We start from the raw sequence: 19884 nt of genomic DNA on the forward strand, positions 1-19884 counted from the left end.
TTAGCCATTTGTAACCTGATGAATGTGGGATTCATTGGCTGAAGCAAGATGTCTTTCAGCAGTAGCACTGTGCCAAAAGCCAACACATATTTTCTTAGCCATATGGCAAGTGCAGCTTTTGTGATTATGTGATTTAAGGTAGAACACCCTACTCCCCAGAGACTAAGGAGCAGAGTTAAAACCTCATAGTTGATAGCCCACCCTCCAACTCCAGGACTCTGGGCAAGTTGCCCACTTCTCTGAAGTAACATGGGTCTAGTCTTTCTGCCTGCCAGGCTTGGTGTGAGCTGAAGCACATATGATGGGGAAGAACAAGGTGGGTGAGCACCCTATCAAAAGAAGTGGCCACTTCACAGAGCCAGGGCCTACCTGACAGCAGCCAGATGGCAATCATAGTGCACAATGTTGAAGTGGGACACGGTGCTGTAGCCCTGCTGTTTCCGGGGCTTATTCTCCAGTTCCTCCAAGGCTACCCGCTTAGTGAAGGTATAAATGCCCAGGACCTTCGTGGGCTGCCAAGACAACAACATAAAGAGGAGAGATGAGGGAAAGTCCAAGACAGGGTTTGGAAGGAGGCAGAATAGAAGGGAACCAAGTCTCTACCTTCCCAGGCAATGCTTTAGAATTCAGATTGTTTCTACCAGGGATGTGTTCAGGAGAGTGGGTGCTGGTCAGAACCTTAGTCTATTGGCCAAGCACTTAACTGGGCACAGCCCTAGGGAAATGAGGAATGTAGGGAACAACCAAAAAAAGAAAATAATGCTATGCAGATGGAGAGACAAATATGTAAACTTAAACAATCATTCTTTGCTTTTTTGCTGAAAATGAAGAGAATGACTTTTTAGTATGTCATTTGTTTTTCAAAACCTGTCAGGTAGCTCCCAGGAAGCTGAGTTATAGTAGGACTTACAAGGCTGTGGCCCAGGGTACTTGCCCTTCAGTAGCTTGGGTGCTAAGTAGTAAATTCAAGCTGTAGAGGAAGAGGTCACCTTTTAAGTCTTTGAGAGAGAAAATAGGTCACTTCCTGTTCTGTTCCTTTCTATTACCGTCTAGTTTGGTAAAGCCTAGAAAGCTAAGGTTCTGATCTCCTCAGAGATCCTGAAGGGAAACAGCATGGTTTTTACTTTTTGTTGGGGCGGGAGGGAAGGTGGCTTTAAAGGACAGAATTTTCTTTTATCATAGTTCAGGAGGCTGGAAATCCAAATTCAGGGTGTGGCAGCATGGTATATTTTTAAAAGCCCAAGTCTGAAGTCAGAGAGGCCTGGGCTGAAGTCCTGGCTCTGCCATGTGACCTTTGCTGTCTCATCCATACACTGGGACTTATTATAGGTTTGAAGATAAAATTACCCATTTTAAACAAAGCTATGAGCATGGGACCTAGCACATGGAAAAAATCCAATGAGTGGTAGATGCTGCTCATGAGAATGAAGACTAACGTTCAGATCACTTTGCCTTCCTGCCTTTCATCGGTCTAAAGCACAGCTCCTAGGATGTAAACCTTGACCTTGGCCTATCTACAGGAGAGGGATGCCACCATACCGCAAGCAAGGGGCCAGGCTGAGCCAGCCAGGCACATGTCCTCAGGACCAACTCCAGGCCCAGCAGCTCTACCTGGAACTTGTAGCCCTCCCTACAGATGCAGCATGTGAGGCCCGGCTCCTCGATCAGCTCTTCCATCTGCTTCAGCAGTGCCGTCTTGGTCACGACCTGGCCCTTTTCGTTTGTCTGGAAAAAGAACACAGCTCGCATATCAGAGGGGATTTCCACCACCCTTCCACCCTCCATTGGGATGCTCAGAAACAGGGCTGGCCTGCACCACACACTAAAGAGACCGCCACAGAGAAAGAAAATCTCTTTAGTTGGCTCCCAAGGAGGGCACAGGGAGTCTGTTCTGAGCCCTAGATTCTCCTGCTACTCTGCTGTTCCTATAGAAACCAATGAAACAGGGTGACCATGTAGCTGGGCCCCTAGCTCATCACAACCTGCCACCAAAAAGACCCCTTTCTCTCTGCCAGCAACACCAAGTTTTGGCTGCCAAGGGCTGTTACATTATGATTCATTTACTGTTTTTATGGGAGTTTAAAATTGCTGATACACAATTGTACTGACTTAGAAAAGGCTCTTTTAAGATTACTGCTTCCTCCAAGGTGGGAAAATGAAAAGAGCACAGAACAGAGCCCTGTGTGTCAAAGAGACATGGATTCAAAGTCCTGTCCACTACTTAGTAGTTATGTGCTTTGATCTACTTATTTCACCTCTCTCAGCCTTGGTTACTTGGTTACCAAAATAGGTATGATCATACCAACCTCATAGAATCACTGGAGAGATTAAATAGTATAAGTAATGTACCAAAGCACAGTTCCCAGTACATAGTAAACCCTCATTAAAAAATGGTTATTTGTCACCATTTTTACTGCTTATATGAACTTGTTAAGTCCCTTAACCTCTGAATCTCATCTATACAATGGAACAATGGAGTCCTGCAGTGATACAAATAGTTAACATGCTCCACTGCTCACTGAAAGGGTGGTGGTTCAAATCCATCCAAAGGCACCTCAGAATAAAGGCCTGGCAATCTACTTGTAAAAAAAACCACCGAAAACCCGAGGAACACAGTTCTACTCTGATATACATGGGGCCACCACGAGTTGGAATCAACTCAACAGCAATTGGTTAGTGGAAAAGGAACAGCCACACCTCTGAGGACTGCTGGGACGATTAGAGACCATGAAGCATCTAGCACAGTGCCTAGCACACTCACTGTACTGCCTCCTCCTCTGTGCAGCCTGCACCTTTCACAACCCCAGCCCCTTCCTAAAGCCCAAATGACTGTGCCATGGCCACCTCCTCAACAGTGTGGACCAAAAAGGCAGTGACAAGGAGGAGGTAGCTTTACCGTCATGCCCAGGGTACCAAGAGCCTTCTGTCTCATCGCCATGGCCATGCGCTTCTTCTCAGCCCGGGTCTCCCTGCGGGCTGCATCAATCTTCTTGTTTACATCTGGGTGTTCCCTCAGTGCCTCCAGCAGATTCTCTGCCAGGGTCCCAATGCCCTCATCACTGGACACCTGCTCCAGTTTATGCAGGTTTGTGATGGAGTCAGTTCCTATTAGAACCTGCCAACAAGAGACCAGAAGGATGTATGACTCCAATTATATAGACTTATATTCTTTCTAGGAGCTTGAAAGTTTTGCAAAATCAGCCAAATGTGCACATTCTCAGGTCATCTGCTCAGTTTCAATCAGATTCTTTGATTTCACACTCAAGAGACACAGACAAATGGAGGCGAGTTTGGTTCTGCCACTGACTTTTGATCAAATACTATGCTCTTTAGCTTCTGAATCCCTGTCTCTCCTTGGGGATAATGCCAGGGTTGCTGTGATAATTAAAAGCTAGATAACACACATGAAGCATCCAGCAGAGTGAAGTGAAAAGGGGCTAGAAGAGTCCTAGGAGAAGCAGTGCATGGTGAGGTCTGAGCAGTGAACTGAGTGCAGACACCCAGCACAGCAGCTCCATGATGATCATAAAAGCCTGCCCGAGTCCATTTTCTGAGCCCACCCAACCCAGGAACACAGGAAAATTTTCTCAACCTAGAGATACTAAAGTTACAACGACTACAACTGCAAATAGGGATGAGAAAAATCCCCACTTCTTATTTAAAAAGATATTAAGGAAGGACCCTTGCACTTGAAAAGGTTGGAGTCACTATGCTTCTCAAACGGGAGTGAAAAAGCATCAGCATGTTGAAGTGGGTGTGGTGTGAGAAAGTTCTCCAGGTGAGCTCACTGAGAAGTGGAAATGTATCATTTAAATCCCCACATCCACCATCACAAGGCAATTGAAAACAATTGCTACATATTTGACAATAAATTGAAAATCACAAAGCCAAGTTGCAATGTGAAAAGCTCAGCAGTCAACTCAGATCACTCCCGAGCCCATAAATCTATTCTCATAGCAGGTTACACTTCAAACTTGTGCCTCAACAGAATTACATGTTATCTCATGTCTCATGCTCCTAAATGCTGAACCCATATTCCATTGCTTCATATGCATGCAAAAACTGGACAATAAAAAAAGCACCACAGCTCAGCAGGGAGTAGTCATGAGTGAGGAGCAGAATGGAATGGGTGGGTGTCCCTTACAACAAAGTTCCCAGCTGACTGAGGTAGAGGAGAAAATGGTGGTGATGGTATGACAAATGTCCCAGTGACTGAGACCAGAAATCAAGACTGTTTTATACTCTGGGACATCTCAGCCACACCCTCACAGTTCAACTGCTACTCAGCTGATGAGTGAAATAATGAAGCCCCAGTTAAAAATCAGGTGAAGGAGGAAATCAGAAATACAACTTAATCCTCTCTGCATACAAAGGGATGAGCTAGATGACCTCTGAGATCCCTCTATTCTAGGACTCTTACATATTAAGGCAAGTCACATCTGCAGGCTAATCAAGGTCATTACATTCATTCAGTCGGTGGCAGCTGAGAAGAGCGTGTATGGTTCCCTCTCACTCCACGTGCTGTGGCCACACGCAAACTGACTACTCACCTGGGTGGCAGGGTGCTGCATGGCCAGCCCCCGAAGAAGCCGCAAGATAAACGGTAGGGCTGGGCGAGACAAAAACTTTTTCCAGATGTCAGCATCCAAACTGCAAAGCAAAGGAAAGCTTATTTCAACACACCAGGAAAGCAAAGGCTCCCTAGAAATCAGTTCTCCCTTATTCTGGCTCAAATATTACTTAAGCATGACCTTCCAAGAATGCCTAAGGAATCACAAAGGACCACCCAGCTGAGGAGCCTATGTAGATATAAGTACTCTAACTTAACCAAAAAGCCATCCCTTCCCATGGCCCTGAAGGACTCTGCAGTAGTTACATGGTCACCCTGATAGTTTCCAGAAAGGGGAGGCCCCAGGACAAGGGGAACACATGAAGTGTCATGCCAAGATGATCAGGGAAAGGGAAGCTGGAGGAGGGAAAGCAGCCACTCAGGGAGAGGTGATCCTTACTTCTTGGCACTGGGGATGTGCTTTTTCATATAGTCGAGTGCATTCTGGGTGATTCCCTTCTGGAGAATCAGATCCTTCAGCTGATGCCCATTGCTGTTGTTCTTGATGCCAGCTGCTATTTTACAGAAGCAGTCGAGGAAGACTTTATCATCACCACTGTGATCTTCATCATACCTAGCAGGAAAGAGCAGAGTCTGATCATGTCGTTCTCTTGGTTAACAACCTTCAACAGACTACAGGATCTAGTCTAAACTTGTCACATATGACATAAAAGACTCTTCTGGTTCCTGCCACTATCACTCTTACCTGCCCCATTCCCCAAACTCAAAATGTTCTCTTGCATTTTCAGTCTTTAGCACAAGACTTCCCTCCATCTTGGTATATCTTCTGCTCTGCTACCCAACTGCTACTTTAACACTGTACGTTTTAATTATTGTCTTCCCAACTAGACTGAGTCTCTTACTGACTGGAGCTGGCACATATTAGGTCTTTAATAAGTTTATTCAAAAAAACCTAATAGAAATTCAACTGATCCTTCCTTGGTCTCACCAAACTAGTTTAGGATTCTTGTGGGAACTCTCACTTAGCTACATGAAATCCAGGCAACATACTTATCAAAATTGCAGTATGGTTTGAACCGCTCCACCAGGATCTGCATTTTCTCCACCTCTCCAAAGGACAGGTATGGGATAATGCGAAGCAAGCCCTGGAGCACGCTGGGGTTGGAACGAACAAAGGTGCTATTGATCTGGTCTAGGAGCATCACAAGTTGATCTTTGTCACCTGTCAGGAGCAGGTTGCTCTGCAATAGAAAAGAGGATGGAAGACCTATTAATGGGGTTAGGACTTGTGGTATCCAATTTCTGATGCTCAAAGGTCATCTAATTCCATCAGAACCACTAAAAGTAGCCCTAGAAAAACTGTGTCCTAGTATTTTGTAGAAAATAACAAACAGTGTGAGCTCCACTTGAGAAACTAGTTTCAAAGTTTCTGTGATGGCTCTGTTAACATTCTCAAATAATCAAAATACATTAGCACAATCCTTTTCTAAGAGGATGGAGGCGATTCATTTGGTTGCATCTCAAATCAAGAACACTAGCATCCCATAAGAATGTAGGAACACACAGGTGTAGTAAGTGGAGAGAAACAGAACTGGGAGTTGGAGACACTGGTTCCAAGCCCAATTCTGCCAGTAACAACAATGTTAACACTGAGCAGCTAACTTTATTTCCCAAGACTTAGAGTCCCCTCAACTGTGAAATGAGGGGTTGGACTAAGGCTCCTGTCTATCAGCTATGACATGCCAGATTTCCATTAATGAGCAGCTTTTGAGTGAAAGAATATCCTTAGCAGCTTTGTTTCCCGAATCCAGATTTTAGGCTTCAATGGAATGATGTCATCATTAGTTGAGCCTTGCCATGAACTATGAACAGAGCAGTGGATCATTTCTGTTGAGCTGAGCTAGACACAAACAAGCTTACTGCTTATAATAAGACAGTGCAGATTCTCAGTAAGTGCCTACAGACAGACAGACTGGGTCCCTACTCACCTTGTCCTCACTCAGGGGCTCAGCATTGGACTCATCCAGGATGATCTCCATGATGCTAAGCACCTGCTCGGCCACGGCTGCACCACCGCTATCCTTGCTTTCTTGCTCAGCTACCAGAGCCTGGAGGAGAAGACCAGTCACTGGGGATACACCAAGGCCCTCACTGCTGACAGAATCTGCTTTTCACTGATGCCCTTCATGGCCTCAATTCCCAGAGATTCTGTGTGTCTGTGTACACACACATACTTTTCCATTGGTGTGCAGTCTGGACAGTTTTTTTTTTTTTTTTAGGATTTGGGTGAAGATTTACAGAGTAAATTCACTTTTCATACAGCAGTTCACATATACTTTGTCTCATGTCATTGACCAAAATTTACAATGCAGCAGCTCCCCTCCCACTTCCTCCCCATAGTTACCTCCTCCCAGTGTCCATCCCTTCATACTCTTCGAGAGGCCCATTGTCTACCAACCCTGTATATGATCTTGGATACACTCTCCATTTAGACATACATAATTGTTTAGCTTGTTCACCCATCTACCCGTCCCTATACCCATGTTTGCTTTCATTAACAACTCAGTATTGTATTTACAAAGGGGTTCATATTTGTTGTTTGTACTGCCCATGTAACTCTCTCTGTCTTTCTCATCCTCAATGCTGCCATATTGGTCACTCACATTTGGTACATTGCCCTTCTCTTCACCCAAATCAATATTTATCTCTATCTATCTAACAGCATTCCCTCCCCTTCCCTCCCACCCCTGGTAACCAACAAAGAAAATGTCCTCCAATATATAAACATTTCCTTAACTTTTACAATAACGGACTAATACAATATTTGTCCTTTTGTGACTGACTTATTTCGCTCAGCATAATGTCCCAGTCTGGACAGTTTTACAGAATGTCTTCCCTCTTGAATTTAGGAAAAGGACAAGGAAGCTTGGAGGTGTCATGGAAGCAGCATGGTGGTGAGGCAGCAATAAAAGAGACAGCCTGAATGATTCAAGCCTCTGTATCAGTCAGCAAAGGCAGATGAAGGGCTTGAAGAAGCCATAAATTCATTTTATCTGAGCCCAGAGTTTAAGTGTCTCCCCCCCATCCCAGGACTCCCAAACCTCCTTGTTTGTCATGTGCAGCCCACACACTTTACCAAGTTTAGCGTCCCCAACATGACGTTCAAAGTGTTCATCTCCAGCTTGACCAGCTGCTGCCGATTGACTTTCACCTTCACACAGTAACTGAATAATTTCAGCAAAACCTGACAAGAAAAGCTAGTCAACACCCATAAGGCCATGTGAGAGTGTAAGGAGTGGGGACAAGCAGGCAGGAAATGTCTAAGAGGGGTCACATATAATCAGCAGGTGCTCCCCCTGAAATGGGAGAACAGTAGGGAGAAGGGGCCATTAAGGGAGCATGGTAAGATGGCTAGGATGACACATTATGTTGGTTTTCTAAATAGCAATGGTCTGCAGAGGTACTTCTCATGGGTTGGGTCTGCCTCTTACATCTCTGAAACTAACAGCAGTGGCACCAATTCCTAGTGGAACAGGTTATGCTCTATTGTCTTGGGGAAATTCCAGTACTAACGCAGACTGAACTAAAGCCTGGAAGAAATCACAACACAGGGCTTCCAGAGGGCTCTGCAGGACAGTGTAAGTTTTTGGTGGATTCCAATCTAAGAGACCACCGTGTGAAATGAGTAAGTCATTTAAGACATGGGCACAAGAATATTTGTTATCATAGCCTCTGGGGATGAAATGATGGTATAATATTTGTGGTGCCTTGGAAATCCTTTACTTCTTTCTAATTTTTAATGAAATGGTTGCGTGAACACCCAAATAAAATTTTACAACATGCGAAATGACAGATTACATTACCAAGTTCATTTGAAAAATAAAACTTGAAAGAAAAAAGAAAGGGATCCAAGTATAGTTACTCGAGGAAAGCCACTGGCTCCACAGGTGACTAACGAGATGTCAGAGAAGGCTTCCATCACACTGCATTTTAAGGAGAGTAGCTAAGGGCTGTGCCTAAGATGGAGAGGGCTTGGGGAAGCTGTCAGGTCCTTCCTGGGCCAGCTCTAGTCCATGACACTATGCTGCCCTCTAGGGTTAAATGGCACAGCGGCCACAAGCTTCTATCCAAAGGGGCCTCTCCCAAACCCAGAGAGCTGGTTTCCTCCTTGTTGCCACCCCACTCACTGTTAGAAGGTGGCGTCCCTGCTTGAAATCCTTGATCCCTGCCAGTCTGTTAAGCATGCACTCCAGACCCCCACACTGGGCCATCACACTAGCCATCTTATATACTTCTTCTTCATCTTCTTCTTCATCTAGAGTGAAGGGACCCAAAGAGAAATGAAGGGGAAAGTGAGGATGGAGATAAAACAGACACCCCTCTTACAGGCTAACGAGTATTTCCCTTTCCCACATCTCCAATAAAGAGGTAGCTAATTAAAAGGTTTAAATTTAGTACTAAACTGTACTACTGCACTCCAAGTAAGAGCTTTTTTTTAAAGTTTCAGTCAATTAAAATAATTTACTCAAACATGTGAAAATACACTTACCACTACCACCAATGGAAGGAAAAGAAACTAAGATAAAACTTAATCTGTGTTCAAGATTGCTGCTATTGAACATTTTTTCCTAAACCTCCAGAGGTGTCTGAGCTCTGCCAGAAAGGTCCGTTACTTTTTCTCAGTTGCAGAAGTAATCTCCTCACAACTTCGATGCAGGGATACAAGAGTATTTGCCTAGAATGTCCTCAAGTCCCAGGACCTGAACCACTTTTTGATGCCAAACTTCAAATCCAACCTGCAGCATTGTCTGTGAAAAGGGCCATACCTGTGGTAGAGTCCAGGGACTCAATGAACTCCTCCGTGGCATCACCCAGCAGCCCTCGCATACGATAAACAATCCTCATGGGCTCTCCCTAAGCAGAGAAAGTTAGAAGATACTTGCATATGAAACAAACTCACTGCGGGTCAAGTCAATTCTGACTCAGAGACCCTACAGGACAGAGTAGAACTGTCCATGGGGTTTCCAAGGCTATTCTACTTTTACAGAACCAGACTGCCACATCTTTCTCCCACAGAGTGGCTGCTGAGTTTGAACCACTGACCTTTCGGTTAGCAGGCAAGCACTTAACCACTGTACCTCCAGGCTCCTTATTTGTATATAAACCAAAAAACCAAAGCCACTGCCATCGAGTTGATTCTAACTCATAGAGACCCCATGAGAGAAAGCAGAACTGCACCATAGGATTTCCAAAGCTGTAAATCTTTACGGAAGCAGACTGCCTCATCTTTCTCATGCAGAACAGCTGGTGGGTTTGAGCTGCTGACCTTTTGGTTAGCAGCTCAATGCTTCAACCACAGTGCTACCAGAGCTCCTTACTTGTATAAAGGTCCCAAGAAAAATGCAAAGGACTTGACATCTGCTCTTGTTTAATGTCTCAGCAATGTGGAAAACCACTATTTTCTACAAGGTCTTAACCAGAACATTTCCAGAATCCAAATACACTGTAATTCACTTAAGAGAAAGGAAGTTAATTTTGTTTCATGCCTATTACAGGCCAGGCACTATATGAGGAATTTTAGAGGTACTCTCATTTATTCACTATAACCCTATGTAATAACCACAAACCCACTCCCACTGCCATCGAGTTGATTCCAACTCAGCAACCCCTACTGGGTTTCCGAAGCAGTAAATCTTTACAGAAGTAGATTGCCCCATCTTTCTTCTGCAGATTGGTAGGCTGGTGGGTTTGAACCGCCAACCTTCTGGTTAGCAGTCAAATGCCTTAGGCACTGCGCCACCAGAGCTCCTTTGTAATAACCACAGCAACTATTATTTATTGGGTGCTTTACTCTATGCTAGGTACTATGCTAATTAAGCACTTTCTATTACCCTTTTTTTTAATAGCAGGTTGAGCAGCTTGTTTAAGTTATACAGCTATAAGCCCAGGTCTAGTTCCAAGGCCATGCTTCCCCCAGAACAGACTCTCTCTGCTAACCAGTACAGACCAATACCCAAAGAATCAGGACAAATGAGGTCAATTAGACTAAAGAACTTTGATTCACGTCTCAGGAATCAAAAGCAAGAAAAGAGAATACACCAATTGCCTGTGGAGGTTCTGAGGACTTCATATAACCATATTAACAAGGAAGAAGTTCATCCAAATTTCTTCAAGCTAATACCCACAATTTCTCTTAGAAACAAGCCTTTTCTTAGTTAGAAGATCACAGCATGGGAGGAGGAAGAGTTCACTATATGCCATATACTAAGCTAGGCACTTTACCATATATATTGTTCTTCCCATTCTGGAGATCAGAAATGGGGACGCCAAGTCACACTACATGAAATTAAGTGGGAGAGGCAGTATCACATTAATTCAAACTACCTGCCTCCAAGCCCATGCTCAGCTTCGAGAGAGAGAACTCTGGAGGAAGAGACTCTGTTAGAAGGTAGAAGGCCAGTTCTAGAAGTATTTCCAGCTTTGGAAGCCCAATGGGGACTTCTCAGATAAAGAACAGCTATATACCATGGACAGGGAAAGAGGAATAGTGAATAAAATAGGGAGCTAATGAAATGGGCTATTTATCAGGGAAAGGAGGGACAAAGTGGGGAACAATTAATAAAGGTCCAGATAAAAAGCTGCCACAAACTGGCCTTTGCCAGAAGCACCCCTCAACAGATGAAGTTAATGTGAGGGGGGACTGATTCTCAACCTCTGCCTCATGGCTCAGAAGGGAAGATGTCCATGAAGATTCTCTGGGTTCTAAACCACCATTTACAATGGTGGCTACAGAAGCTTGATCGTGCTTTTTTATGTGCATCAGAGATTAACTTGGTGGCATTCTGTTTTCATGGCTAAAACAGAGCCAGTGGCAAGACGCAATGGCTGGGGCAGTCTTCTATGTGCTCCTCTGTCAACAGTGCTGCATCTACCCCACTGACAGTAGGCCAACAGTAAACAGTGACCAGGATTCCCAGCACAGTGGGAGAACAGAAAGGAAAAGAAACAAAAATAAATGACAAATTAAAGGCTAAAATGTAGAAATACTACTCCGCCAAGTTAGAGTCATGAACTCTACAGAAATATTTGAGGCTAAGTATAAGAAAGTTTATGGTGCTTCACTGGTACACTAGTTTGCTGTAATTAAATTGTTTTATTTAGTCCATTTACTAAAGCTCTCCCCTGCCCAGTAGGAAGAAGAGTTGTGAAGGAGTGGGAAGAAGAGGAAAATGGAGGAGAAGGAAAGGAGACAGAAAGACAAAAAAGAAAGGAAAGAGAGACTAAGAGGCAGGAAACGTGAAGTGCAGTATCAAGAAGTAGCATCTCTTAAGTAGACAAATAGTATGGAGGTGACCAAAATGAATGAAGCACCATACTTCCTTCATTTCCTCTTCCAAATACAACTGCTTGTTTGAGTCTCAATTCTTCAACTAGTAAAAGAGAAACTATACTTCTTGACACACTGCTGGAAAGATGTGAAGTGAGCAAACACAGAAAAAGGTGAGAATTAATCTCAGTGGTGAGGTGCCAATATTAAAAGGGTACCAGGCAGTAAGCAGCGCCCATCTCAACGTTCCCTCAGAGGCTGCCTGGCCTCCAATCACCATGGTTCGAGGACCTGGGCAGCACAGCTAGAAGCTGCTCATCTCCTCCAGAAGCTCTTTACCTTCACTAGTCTGATTCCTCAAAAGGAAGCCAACATGACTGACTTTCACACAAACCACAAATGGAGAAAGTAAAGTCCCATACGTGCTGATACAAGCTGGGCGAGTCATGATTAAAAACTGCTTATCCTGGTACAGGTCTGCGTAAATCAGAAAAGTGAAACCACACCTCCAAGCAAGAAAACAAGCACATACCTCATTCGTGGTACACCAGACCTTCTTATAAACCTCGGCCACAGGAAGATCCAAACTGATGATTTTATTGTTCACTAGAAGCTGAAGAGAAAAGCAGATGAGGCTATTACTCCAACTATGTAATTGTAAGACAAGCACATTTCAAGAACAAAGAACTTTATGACAATGGTGAAAAGTTTTTGTGTGTCATGAACCTCTCTACAGACTTTCCACCTCTAGAAAAATCCACATATGTGCACAACACAGAACTTTGTGTACAATTTCAGGGGTCACAAACCTGAACCATGGACTCCAGTTTAAAAACTCCTGCTAGAGATCTCATATCTTGAGTCCTTTTCAGGCTCAGTACCAGAATAAGCAATTTTCTATATTTTATACAACATGCTTTTCATCATGTATATGGTAACGCCAGACCCATGAGGTTCTGTGCCAGAAGGCATCTACAGGGCCAGATACCTGCACAATGACTAAAGTGTCTGTATTTAAGGAGCCAGATTAACATGCAATCACTGGGCAGCCTACACAAGAAGCAACAATAATAAAAACCTACCACCATCATAACCAATAGTCACTAAGCCATTTGCCTATCCATGCTAGGCATTGGACAGAGTCCCTTCTAGGTAATTAACCTAAGTTCCAGATGAGATAGGAGGTATTAGCCACCTACCTAATTGGTATTAGCCCCAATTTATATATAAGGAAGCCGAAGCAAGCCACCCTGCCCAAGATTAATCAGCTCCTCAGAGGAGAAACCAGGATTTGATCCCAAATCACATAGCACTGTGCTATGCTTATTACCTCCATCCCACTGTCATCTTCCAGTAGAGCCACCAAGTCACAGTCCTGGCAAATCTTGTTCTTTATGTCCCTCATCAGTGGCCCAATGCCCGGTTCATTACTGCTGTATGGGTTCCCAGGCATCCTGCCCTGTAAGAAGTCTTCTTGTTGGGGATCCTTCTCCAGGGTCACAAAGAACTCAGTCACTTCATTCTCCTCCTGAAGGACACAGAGAAGGGTGCATTCAAGAGATGGTGTGAAGATATGGTAGAATATGAATAGCAGAAGCCTCTTAGATTTATAAGTACTGCCTTGTCCTGTGGACAGCTGAGGGAAGCACACCAAACTCATCATCCACACTTAAAGATACAGAGGATAGGAAGCTCAGCATTGAGGCAATTCCAATAAATTCAAGTAAAATTGAAGTAGCCTTAATATCAATCATGTCCACTGAAACTCAAGGGTGGATTAGGAGACAACGCATAACAAAGTAAGCAGATGAGGAGTAATACGTGAAAGTTTTATTACTGAAATAGCAAGGCCTTCCTCCTGCTGCTTGTGTTATGCGATACTAACCAATCAAGAACCCTGAGGTCAAGAGGGTCGTCTCTGTATTACATAATACATAACATTCAGGTCTGCCCAACCCCAATGCCAGTATCATTAATTGATGATACCAGTGTTGTTCATCTTTCCTCACCAACATGAAGGGGCCTCTGGGTCATACTATACTTCAATATAGCTTAGACTAGGGAAACAAATCACAACACACACACACACACACGTGCATACATATACATATGTGGGCACAAAACAAAAGGAAAAAAGAAGGAAGACAGTGACAATTTCTTTAAACTCTAGCCCAATACTTCTTTTTTCACAGTATGCCAGATTGATAAGCACTGGGATCTTAAAACAAGACTGCTCTTAACCACAAAGAAGAATGAAGAAAACCAAAATTCATGGAAACAATTAGTCCTAGTGACTGGTATACCATCCAATCTGCAGCCTATACAACTATGAGACCAGAAGAACTAGATGGTGCCCAGCTACCACTGTCATCCACTTGAAAGGGGATCTATGTAGGAGATCCTTGATAGAGAGGGAGAACAATGTGGAAGAAAACTCAAAATCATTTGGAGAAAAAAAAAAGGTGGGGACCAGGTTTGCTGGTCCGATAGAGCCTGATGGAACCACTGAGACTATGGCCCCCAGCTGCCCTTCAGGTCTGGAATTGAACCCACACCTGTGGTTTCCAGCCAAACAAAATACAGGCATATGAGCTGAACATTTACCTCAAGTAGATACACTCCTTGGAGAGAACAATCATGGGAGAAAGAAGGGCTACTTATGCACAGGGAGACAGCTCAGGGGGCAGGAGTGTATGGAGGGATGGACACTGGGAAGAGGTAACTATGGGGAGGAAGTGGGAGGGGAGCTGTTGCATTGTGGTAAACTGTGGTCAATGTCATGAGACAAAGTATATGTGAACTGCTGTAGGGAAAGTGAATTTGCTCTGTAAATCTTCACCCAAATCACAATTTAAAAAAAAAAAAAAAAGACTGTTCTTAACCTTGTCTAGAAATTAAGACTAAGGAATGTCCTTGGATTTTTCATCATTAGGAAAAGGAAAATTATGAAGTTGCTTCTGTTTTATGTCAGTGGATCTTTCTAAAATACTGACTAACTGGCCCACAGCAGGCGAGATTCCCCATGGTTATAATGAGTAACTAAAATGCTTCATGGCAAAATGGCTCATGCTGACACCTCCAGAGCCATGAAAAGTACCACACTACTTACAGGATAAATGATGCTGCAGAGCCTCTCAAAGATGAAGACAGGAGTCCGATAGTCATCCAAATTGTAGCGCTTGGCTGTCTCAATGCACACGGCCATAAAAGCTTTCGTTTCTGATTCTGTACCTGCCAAAAATCAAGATGGCCAAGTCAATGAGGAAAGAGCTTCACTCACAGAAACTGAGCTCGATTTCAAATGAAGTACACTATTGACAGATTCTTTCTACCTGGTAAGTTCCTATATGGCCTCATCAATATTTCAACTGGAAAACTTCATGCTGATTGATTTTATACTCAGACCACACTCAATTTGAAATCCTTAGCTCCCAGTTCAACACAATGCATTATGTTTAGTTGTGTATATGTCTTGCTCCCTCTCTGGATTATAACCTCAACTAGGAGAAGGGCTATGACTTATTCAACTTAGCATCTCCTTGTCAAAAAAGGCACTCGAAAAATGTTAAAGAATAATCTTAACTACAGCCTAGTCAACTAAAGGAAATTGATAGTTTTAAGCTTCAGCCTAAAAAATTAGATTGCCCTCTCTAAGCCACATAGTCTCAGTTCATGTGACAGTGAGAAAATAAGGACTTTTAAGAGGTCTGACAAATCTCATACCAGCTCAGCATAGCATGATGAAAAGGGCACTACAAAGACTTCCATGTCTGAAAATACAGACATGTATTTTCCTGACCTACTTCCTACTTTGCCTCCACTGAAAACTAACAATGCTGAATAAAAATGGATCAGTGAGGTGGTGCATAAGCAAAGAAGAATCAAAGGCCAAAACCTGAAAAATCAATAAATAATCAGGAACCAAGGGAGATAAATGAAACACTAAAGCCAATCTCTACCTTGAGTTGGGTTTCCATAATCTGTCATGATTTGGGAGTGACAATATAAGGCCCAAAAGTCTACCAAGACAAGGAGTCTAACAGGCAAGCCTCTCTCCACATGCACACACATAGATGTGATATCCTGAAAGAGTTATACTCTTAGTGCACCCAGCAATAACTTTCCCTTTCCCTCAACCAAAGAACTACAAGGAAATTATCTGCTCCTAAAATCTGACATATTAAGTAGAGGGGGAAAAAAATCTCCTCTGAGAACTCTTGATGAGCTACATCCCACCCCAATAGGGGTTTGTCACTCAAGTCACAAGAGCAGTGCCCTGAGATGCCTGGCAGAAGCAATTACAGATTCTCTCTGGAGGAATCTATCCTTGACCCAGGTCCTAAAGAATTTCAACAGATAAATCACAAAAATATGAGCTCACAGTCAAAAATCACAAAATACAGAAAGATATAAGGCACCATGAGCAACAGGCAGAATAACAAACAATACAGTCAAATCCATAATATACCCAATTTTAGAATTATCAAATAGAAAAATTAAAAAACAAGACTATAAAATCTATATATGCAACTATGAGAACCTAACAACCCCAAAAAACCAAACTCACTGTGGCTCCGACTCATAGTGACCCCTGCTTGGGTTTCCGAGGCGGTATCACTATGGCAGTAGATTGCCCAACCTTCCCTCCAAGGAGTGGCTGGTAGGTTTGAACCAACAGCCTTCTGGTTAGCAATCAAATGCCTTAGGCAATTAATTACACATCAGCCCCAACCAAACGGTTTGTCATCAAGCTGACTCTGACTCATGTGCGTGATCCTCCAGGACAGGGTAGAACTGCCCCATGGGGTTTCCAAGGCTGTAATCTTTACAAAAGCAGACTGCCTCATTTTTTCCCATAAAGCAGCTGGTAGGTTTGAACCACCAACATTTTGGTTAGTAGCTAAGTGCGTCACCAGGCTCCTTAGGTTACACATATTGTTGTTGTTATGTGCCGTGGAGTCAGACCCGACTCATAGCGACCCCTCCTTGGGTTTTCGAAGCAGTATCACTATGGAAGTACACTGCCCCATCTTCCTTCCGAGGAGTGGCTGGTAGGTTTGAACTGCCAGCCTTCTGTTTAGCAGTCAAGTGCCTTAGGCACTATGCTACCAGAGCTCCCTAGGTTACTCATAGGTGATGAAAAAAATTAATGAACAGAAGGATAGAATGGCAGAAATTATCCAAAATGTAGCATAGAGACAATGAGATGAAAAATAGGAAAGAGGTGAAGAGACATGGATGACAGAGTGGAATTCCTCAAGGAAAATGGAGAGAAAATGGAAAGGCGTGATGGAAGAGATAATGGCTTAGAGTTTTCCAGAACCAATGTAAAAACTCCAAATTGTCTTAGCCCAGCTCTGGAATTTTGCAACTCCAGGCACCAGTACTCTCAAAGAGAAGGCTCTCTCTCCTTGAATCAGGGAGACGTTTGCCACCCCTGCTCTGGTTCTGTGGAACTTGGACTCTGGAAGGACCCTGAAGCCTCGAGCCCCAGGCCCCTCGAGAGTGCTACCTGTGGTCATGTCTTCCAGCATCTCTAGCAGCATGTCCTGTGTCTCGTCAATCAGTTTGGTCCTCTGAACCACCAGTTTTCGCAGGCACAGGTATCCATTCAGCACAGTACCCACTAGGCGACTTTTAAAGTGTCTTTTGATGGATTCCACCTCAACAAAGGAGGACAGAAGGCCTATAGGGACAGAAAAAAGGTGCCACAAGAGCCTTAGATGGTAACATAAGCAAGGAAGGTCTGGGAGAATCTATCTTTGTGCATGGCACAGAGCACGTGCTTAATGAATTGAACTGGTCAATAGTGAATAGAAGCTCAAATATGTAAACCCATTAATGAGAAAAATGAAGAGCTTAAATCTGTACAATATGAAGGAACAAAATCAGCCCCAACACCCAAGAAACTAAGAGTCTGCCCCCAAAGCCTACCCAGGATGCCCTAAAGAAAGGGTGAGGCAGCTCTCTCTACCTGTGAGACTCTTGAGGGCATATCCCTGCTGCAGATCAGTACTCAAGGTGGCTTCCTCCAGGGCCAGCAAACGGGCTATTTCCTAAACAGGATGATAAACCATCATGTGACAACAGCATTCATACCTGTCACCTCCACCACTGTCTCAACAAAAGACATCAATCACAGACACTTGGCAATCATCTTTTTTTTTATTCTAATGGTTCCCTCAATCTGAACCCTTACAGAACTTCTTTCCCAGAAGCTAAGGACAGCTGCAGTGATGGTAAGGAAGTGCTCAAAAATTGGAAACAGATTAAGTACCCCCAAAAGACTGCCATATCCATAGGATAAAGACAATAAAGTCATAAAAATAGTATTTTCAACAAATATTTCTTTTCAGGAAACAAGACCACCACAAAGTTTACATCAGCGAAAGTAAAATGAAAAGAGATTAGGGAGAGGGGGCTGTCCGAGGCTGAAGGGTAGATACCTTAGTGATAAGGTTGCCCACATAAGGTAGGACTCCTCGAGCTGCCAGGTAGACTTTCCAGTGAGATGAGGTGATGAGCTTCTGATACAGAGCCAGATACTCAGCTGCACACTCACCTGCTATGCTCAATTCATCCAGGTAACTGTCAGAGAGAGAGACTATTAGGAAACTCAGAGCCAAGAAAATGGGAGGAGGGCACCTAAGAAAACCCCAAACTTCTCACCACTTCCCTTATTTGGAAAGAATTCAGAGCACCTAAGAGAGAAAAACTATCAGCATTAGGAACAATATACAATAAGAGGAGTGGTTACCTGGGCAGTGAGAGTGTTTTTTGACTGAATCATTGAGAAGACAAGTGTACTACAGAGTCCAATGGGCTAATAATAATGTGGACTCTGGAATTCAGACTGCCTGGATTCAAATCTTGCCTTACTGTGAACAAGGTGATTAATCATTTTAAGCCCAATTGCTATGGGGGTTAAATGAGACACTGCTTGCCAAGCATTTACACAGCCATACAATCTCAATAAATGTCAGCTGTTGGTACTGCTGCTATTACTACTAAACTCAAACTATTACTACTACTGCCCCTAAAACTCAGCTTTTTAAAACAGTTTTTATTTCTGTGGTCTTCTACATGGAAGGGAGCTCTGGTGGCATAATGCCTAAGGCATCTGACTGCTAGCCAGAAGACTGGCAGTTCAAATCCACCAGCCACTCCTTGGAAGGAAGGTTGGGCAATCTACTTTCATAGTGACAGCACCTTGGAAACCCAAGGAGGGGTCACTATGAGTTGGATCCGACTTGATGGCAGTCAAAGTTTAGTCTACATGGAATGAGATGATGGTGAACGCTAGAAATCATAGCCCCAATAGGTGTGCCTCCCATTACCCTGATCTCTGAAGTCCTCTTAGATTCCCTGGGAAAGAGAGAAAGGCTCTAGATGAAGTCAGACGAACCTCCCCAACTGCACCCTCAAATGGTACCTGGTGAGGAGGTCAAGGACCTGCTGCTTGCGGCTGGGGATGCTGGCTAAAGCTTCTACAATGGTACAGGCTGCCTGCCGTGCTGCCTGCGTCGCTGGAGTAAAGAGCACCTGAAGGACCCAGGGGAAAGGAGAGGCGCTGCTCAGATGACTGGTGGCCTCCAGGAGAAGTTCTCTGGGAACCTCTCCAGGATACAGTTACAGGTAAAATCACCACCTAACAGTCCAAGGATCTCTAGTGACACATTGTTTAAGCACTCAGCTGCTAATCAAAAGGTGAGAGGTTTAAACCCACTAGCCACTCCATGGTAGAAAGATGTGTCATTCTGCTTCCATAAAGATTTACAGCCTTGGAAACCTCATAGGGCAGTTCTACTCTGTCCCATAGGGTCACTATGAGTCAGAATTGACTTGACAGTAATGGGTTTGGTTTAAGATAAGGTCCAACTGTTGGCAGACTGGGGAAAGAGGGTACTAAGGAATATTTCTTCTTCACAGAGATTTCCTCCATCAAGTAATGTGAAGAGCATACCTAAGATGACCAAAAAAAAAAAAA

At 43.7% G+C, this 19884-nt stretch overlaps 1 protein-coding gene across 1 annotated transcript in view; it reads right to left on the reverse strand.

Annotated features, from left to right (window-relative positions):
* UBR4 (ubiquitin protein ligase E3 component n-recognin 4) overlaps window positions 1–19884 on the reverse strand; it is a 180860-nt gene that overhangs the window by 13945 nt on the left and 147031 nt on the right. The window contains exons 84-100 of the mRNA XM_007935639.2: window positions 19330–19439; window positions 18344–18485; window positions 17872–17953; window positions 17410–17583; window positions 15007–15128; window positions 13228–13425; window positions 12430–12510; window positions 9397–9484; window positions 8758–8885; window positions 7707–7814; window positions 6559–6678; window positions 5621–5811; window positions 5010–5183; window positions 4551–4650; window positions 2897–3115; window positions 1612–1725; window positions 370–512 (exon numbers count right to left, since the gene is read on the reverse strand). Of these exons, the coding sequence (XP_007933830.1) occupies window positions 370–512; window positions 1612–1725; window positions 2897–3115; window positions 4551–4650; window positions 5010–5183; window positions 5621–5811; window positions 6559–6678; window positions 7707–7814; window positions 8758–8885; window positions 9397–9484; window positions 12430–12510; window positions 13228–13425; window positions 15007–15128; window positions 17410–17583; window positions 17872–17953; window positions 18344–18485; window positions 19330–19439 (2294 nt within the window). The remainder of the gene's footprint in view (window positions 1–369; window positions 513–1611; window positions 1726–2896; window positions 3116–4550; window positions 4651–5009; window positions 5184–5620; window positions 5812–6558; window positions 6679–7706; window positions 7815–8757; window positions 8886–9396; window positions 9485–12429; window positions 12511–13227; window positions 13426–15006; window positions 15129–17409; window positions 17584–17871; window positions 17954–18343; window positions 18486–19329; window positions 19440–19884) is intronic.

This window comes from Orycteropus afer, unplaced genomic scaffold (assembly GCF_000298275.1).
Source record: "Orycteropus afer afer isolate SDZICR_OR568_19922 unplaced genomic scaffold, OryAfe1.0 scaffold00031, whole genome shotgun sequence".
NCBI lineage: Eukaryota > Metazoa > Chordata > Mammalia > Tubulidentata > Orycteropodidae > Orycteropus > Orycteropus afer.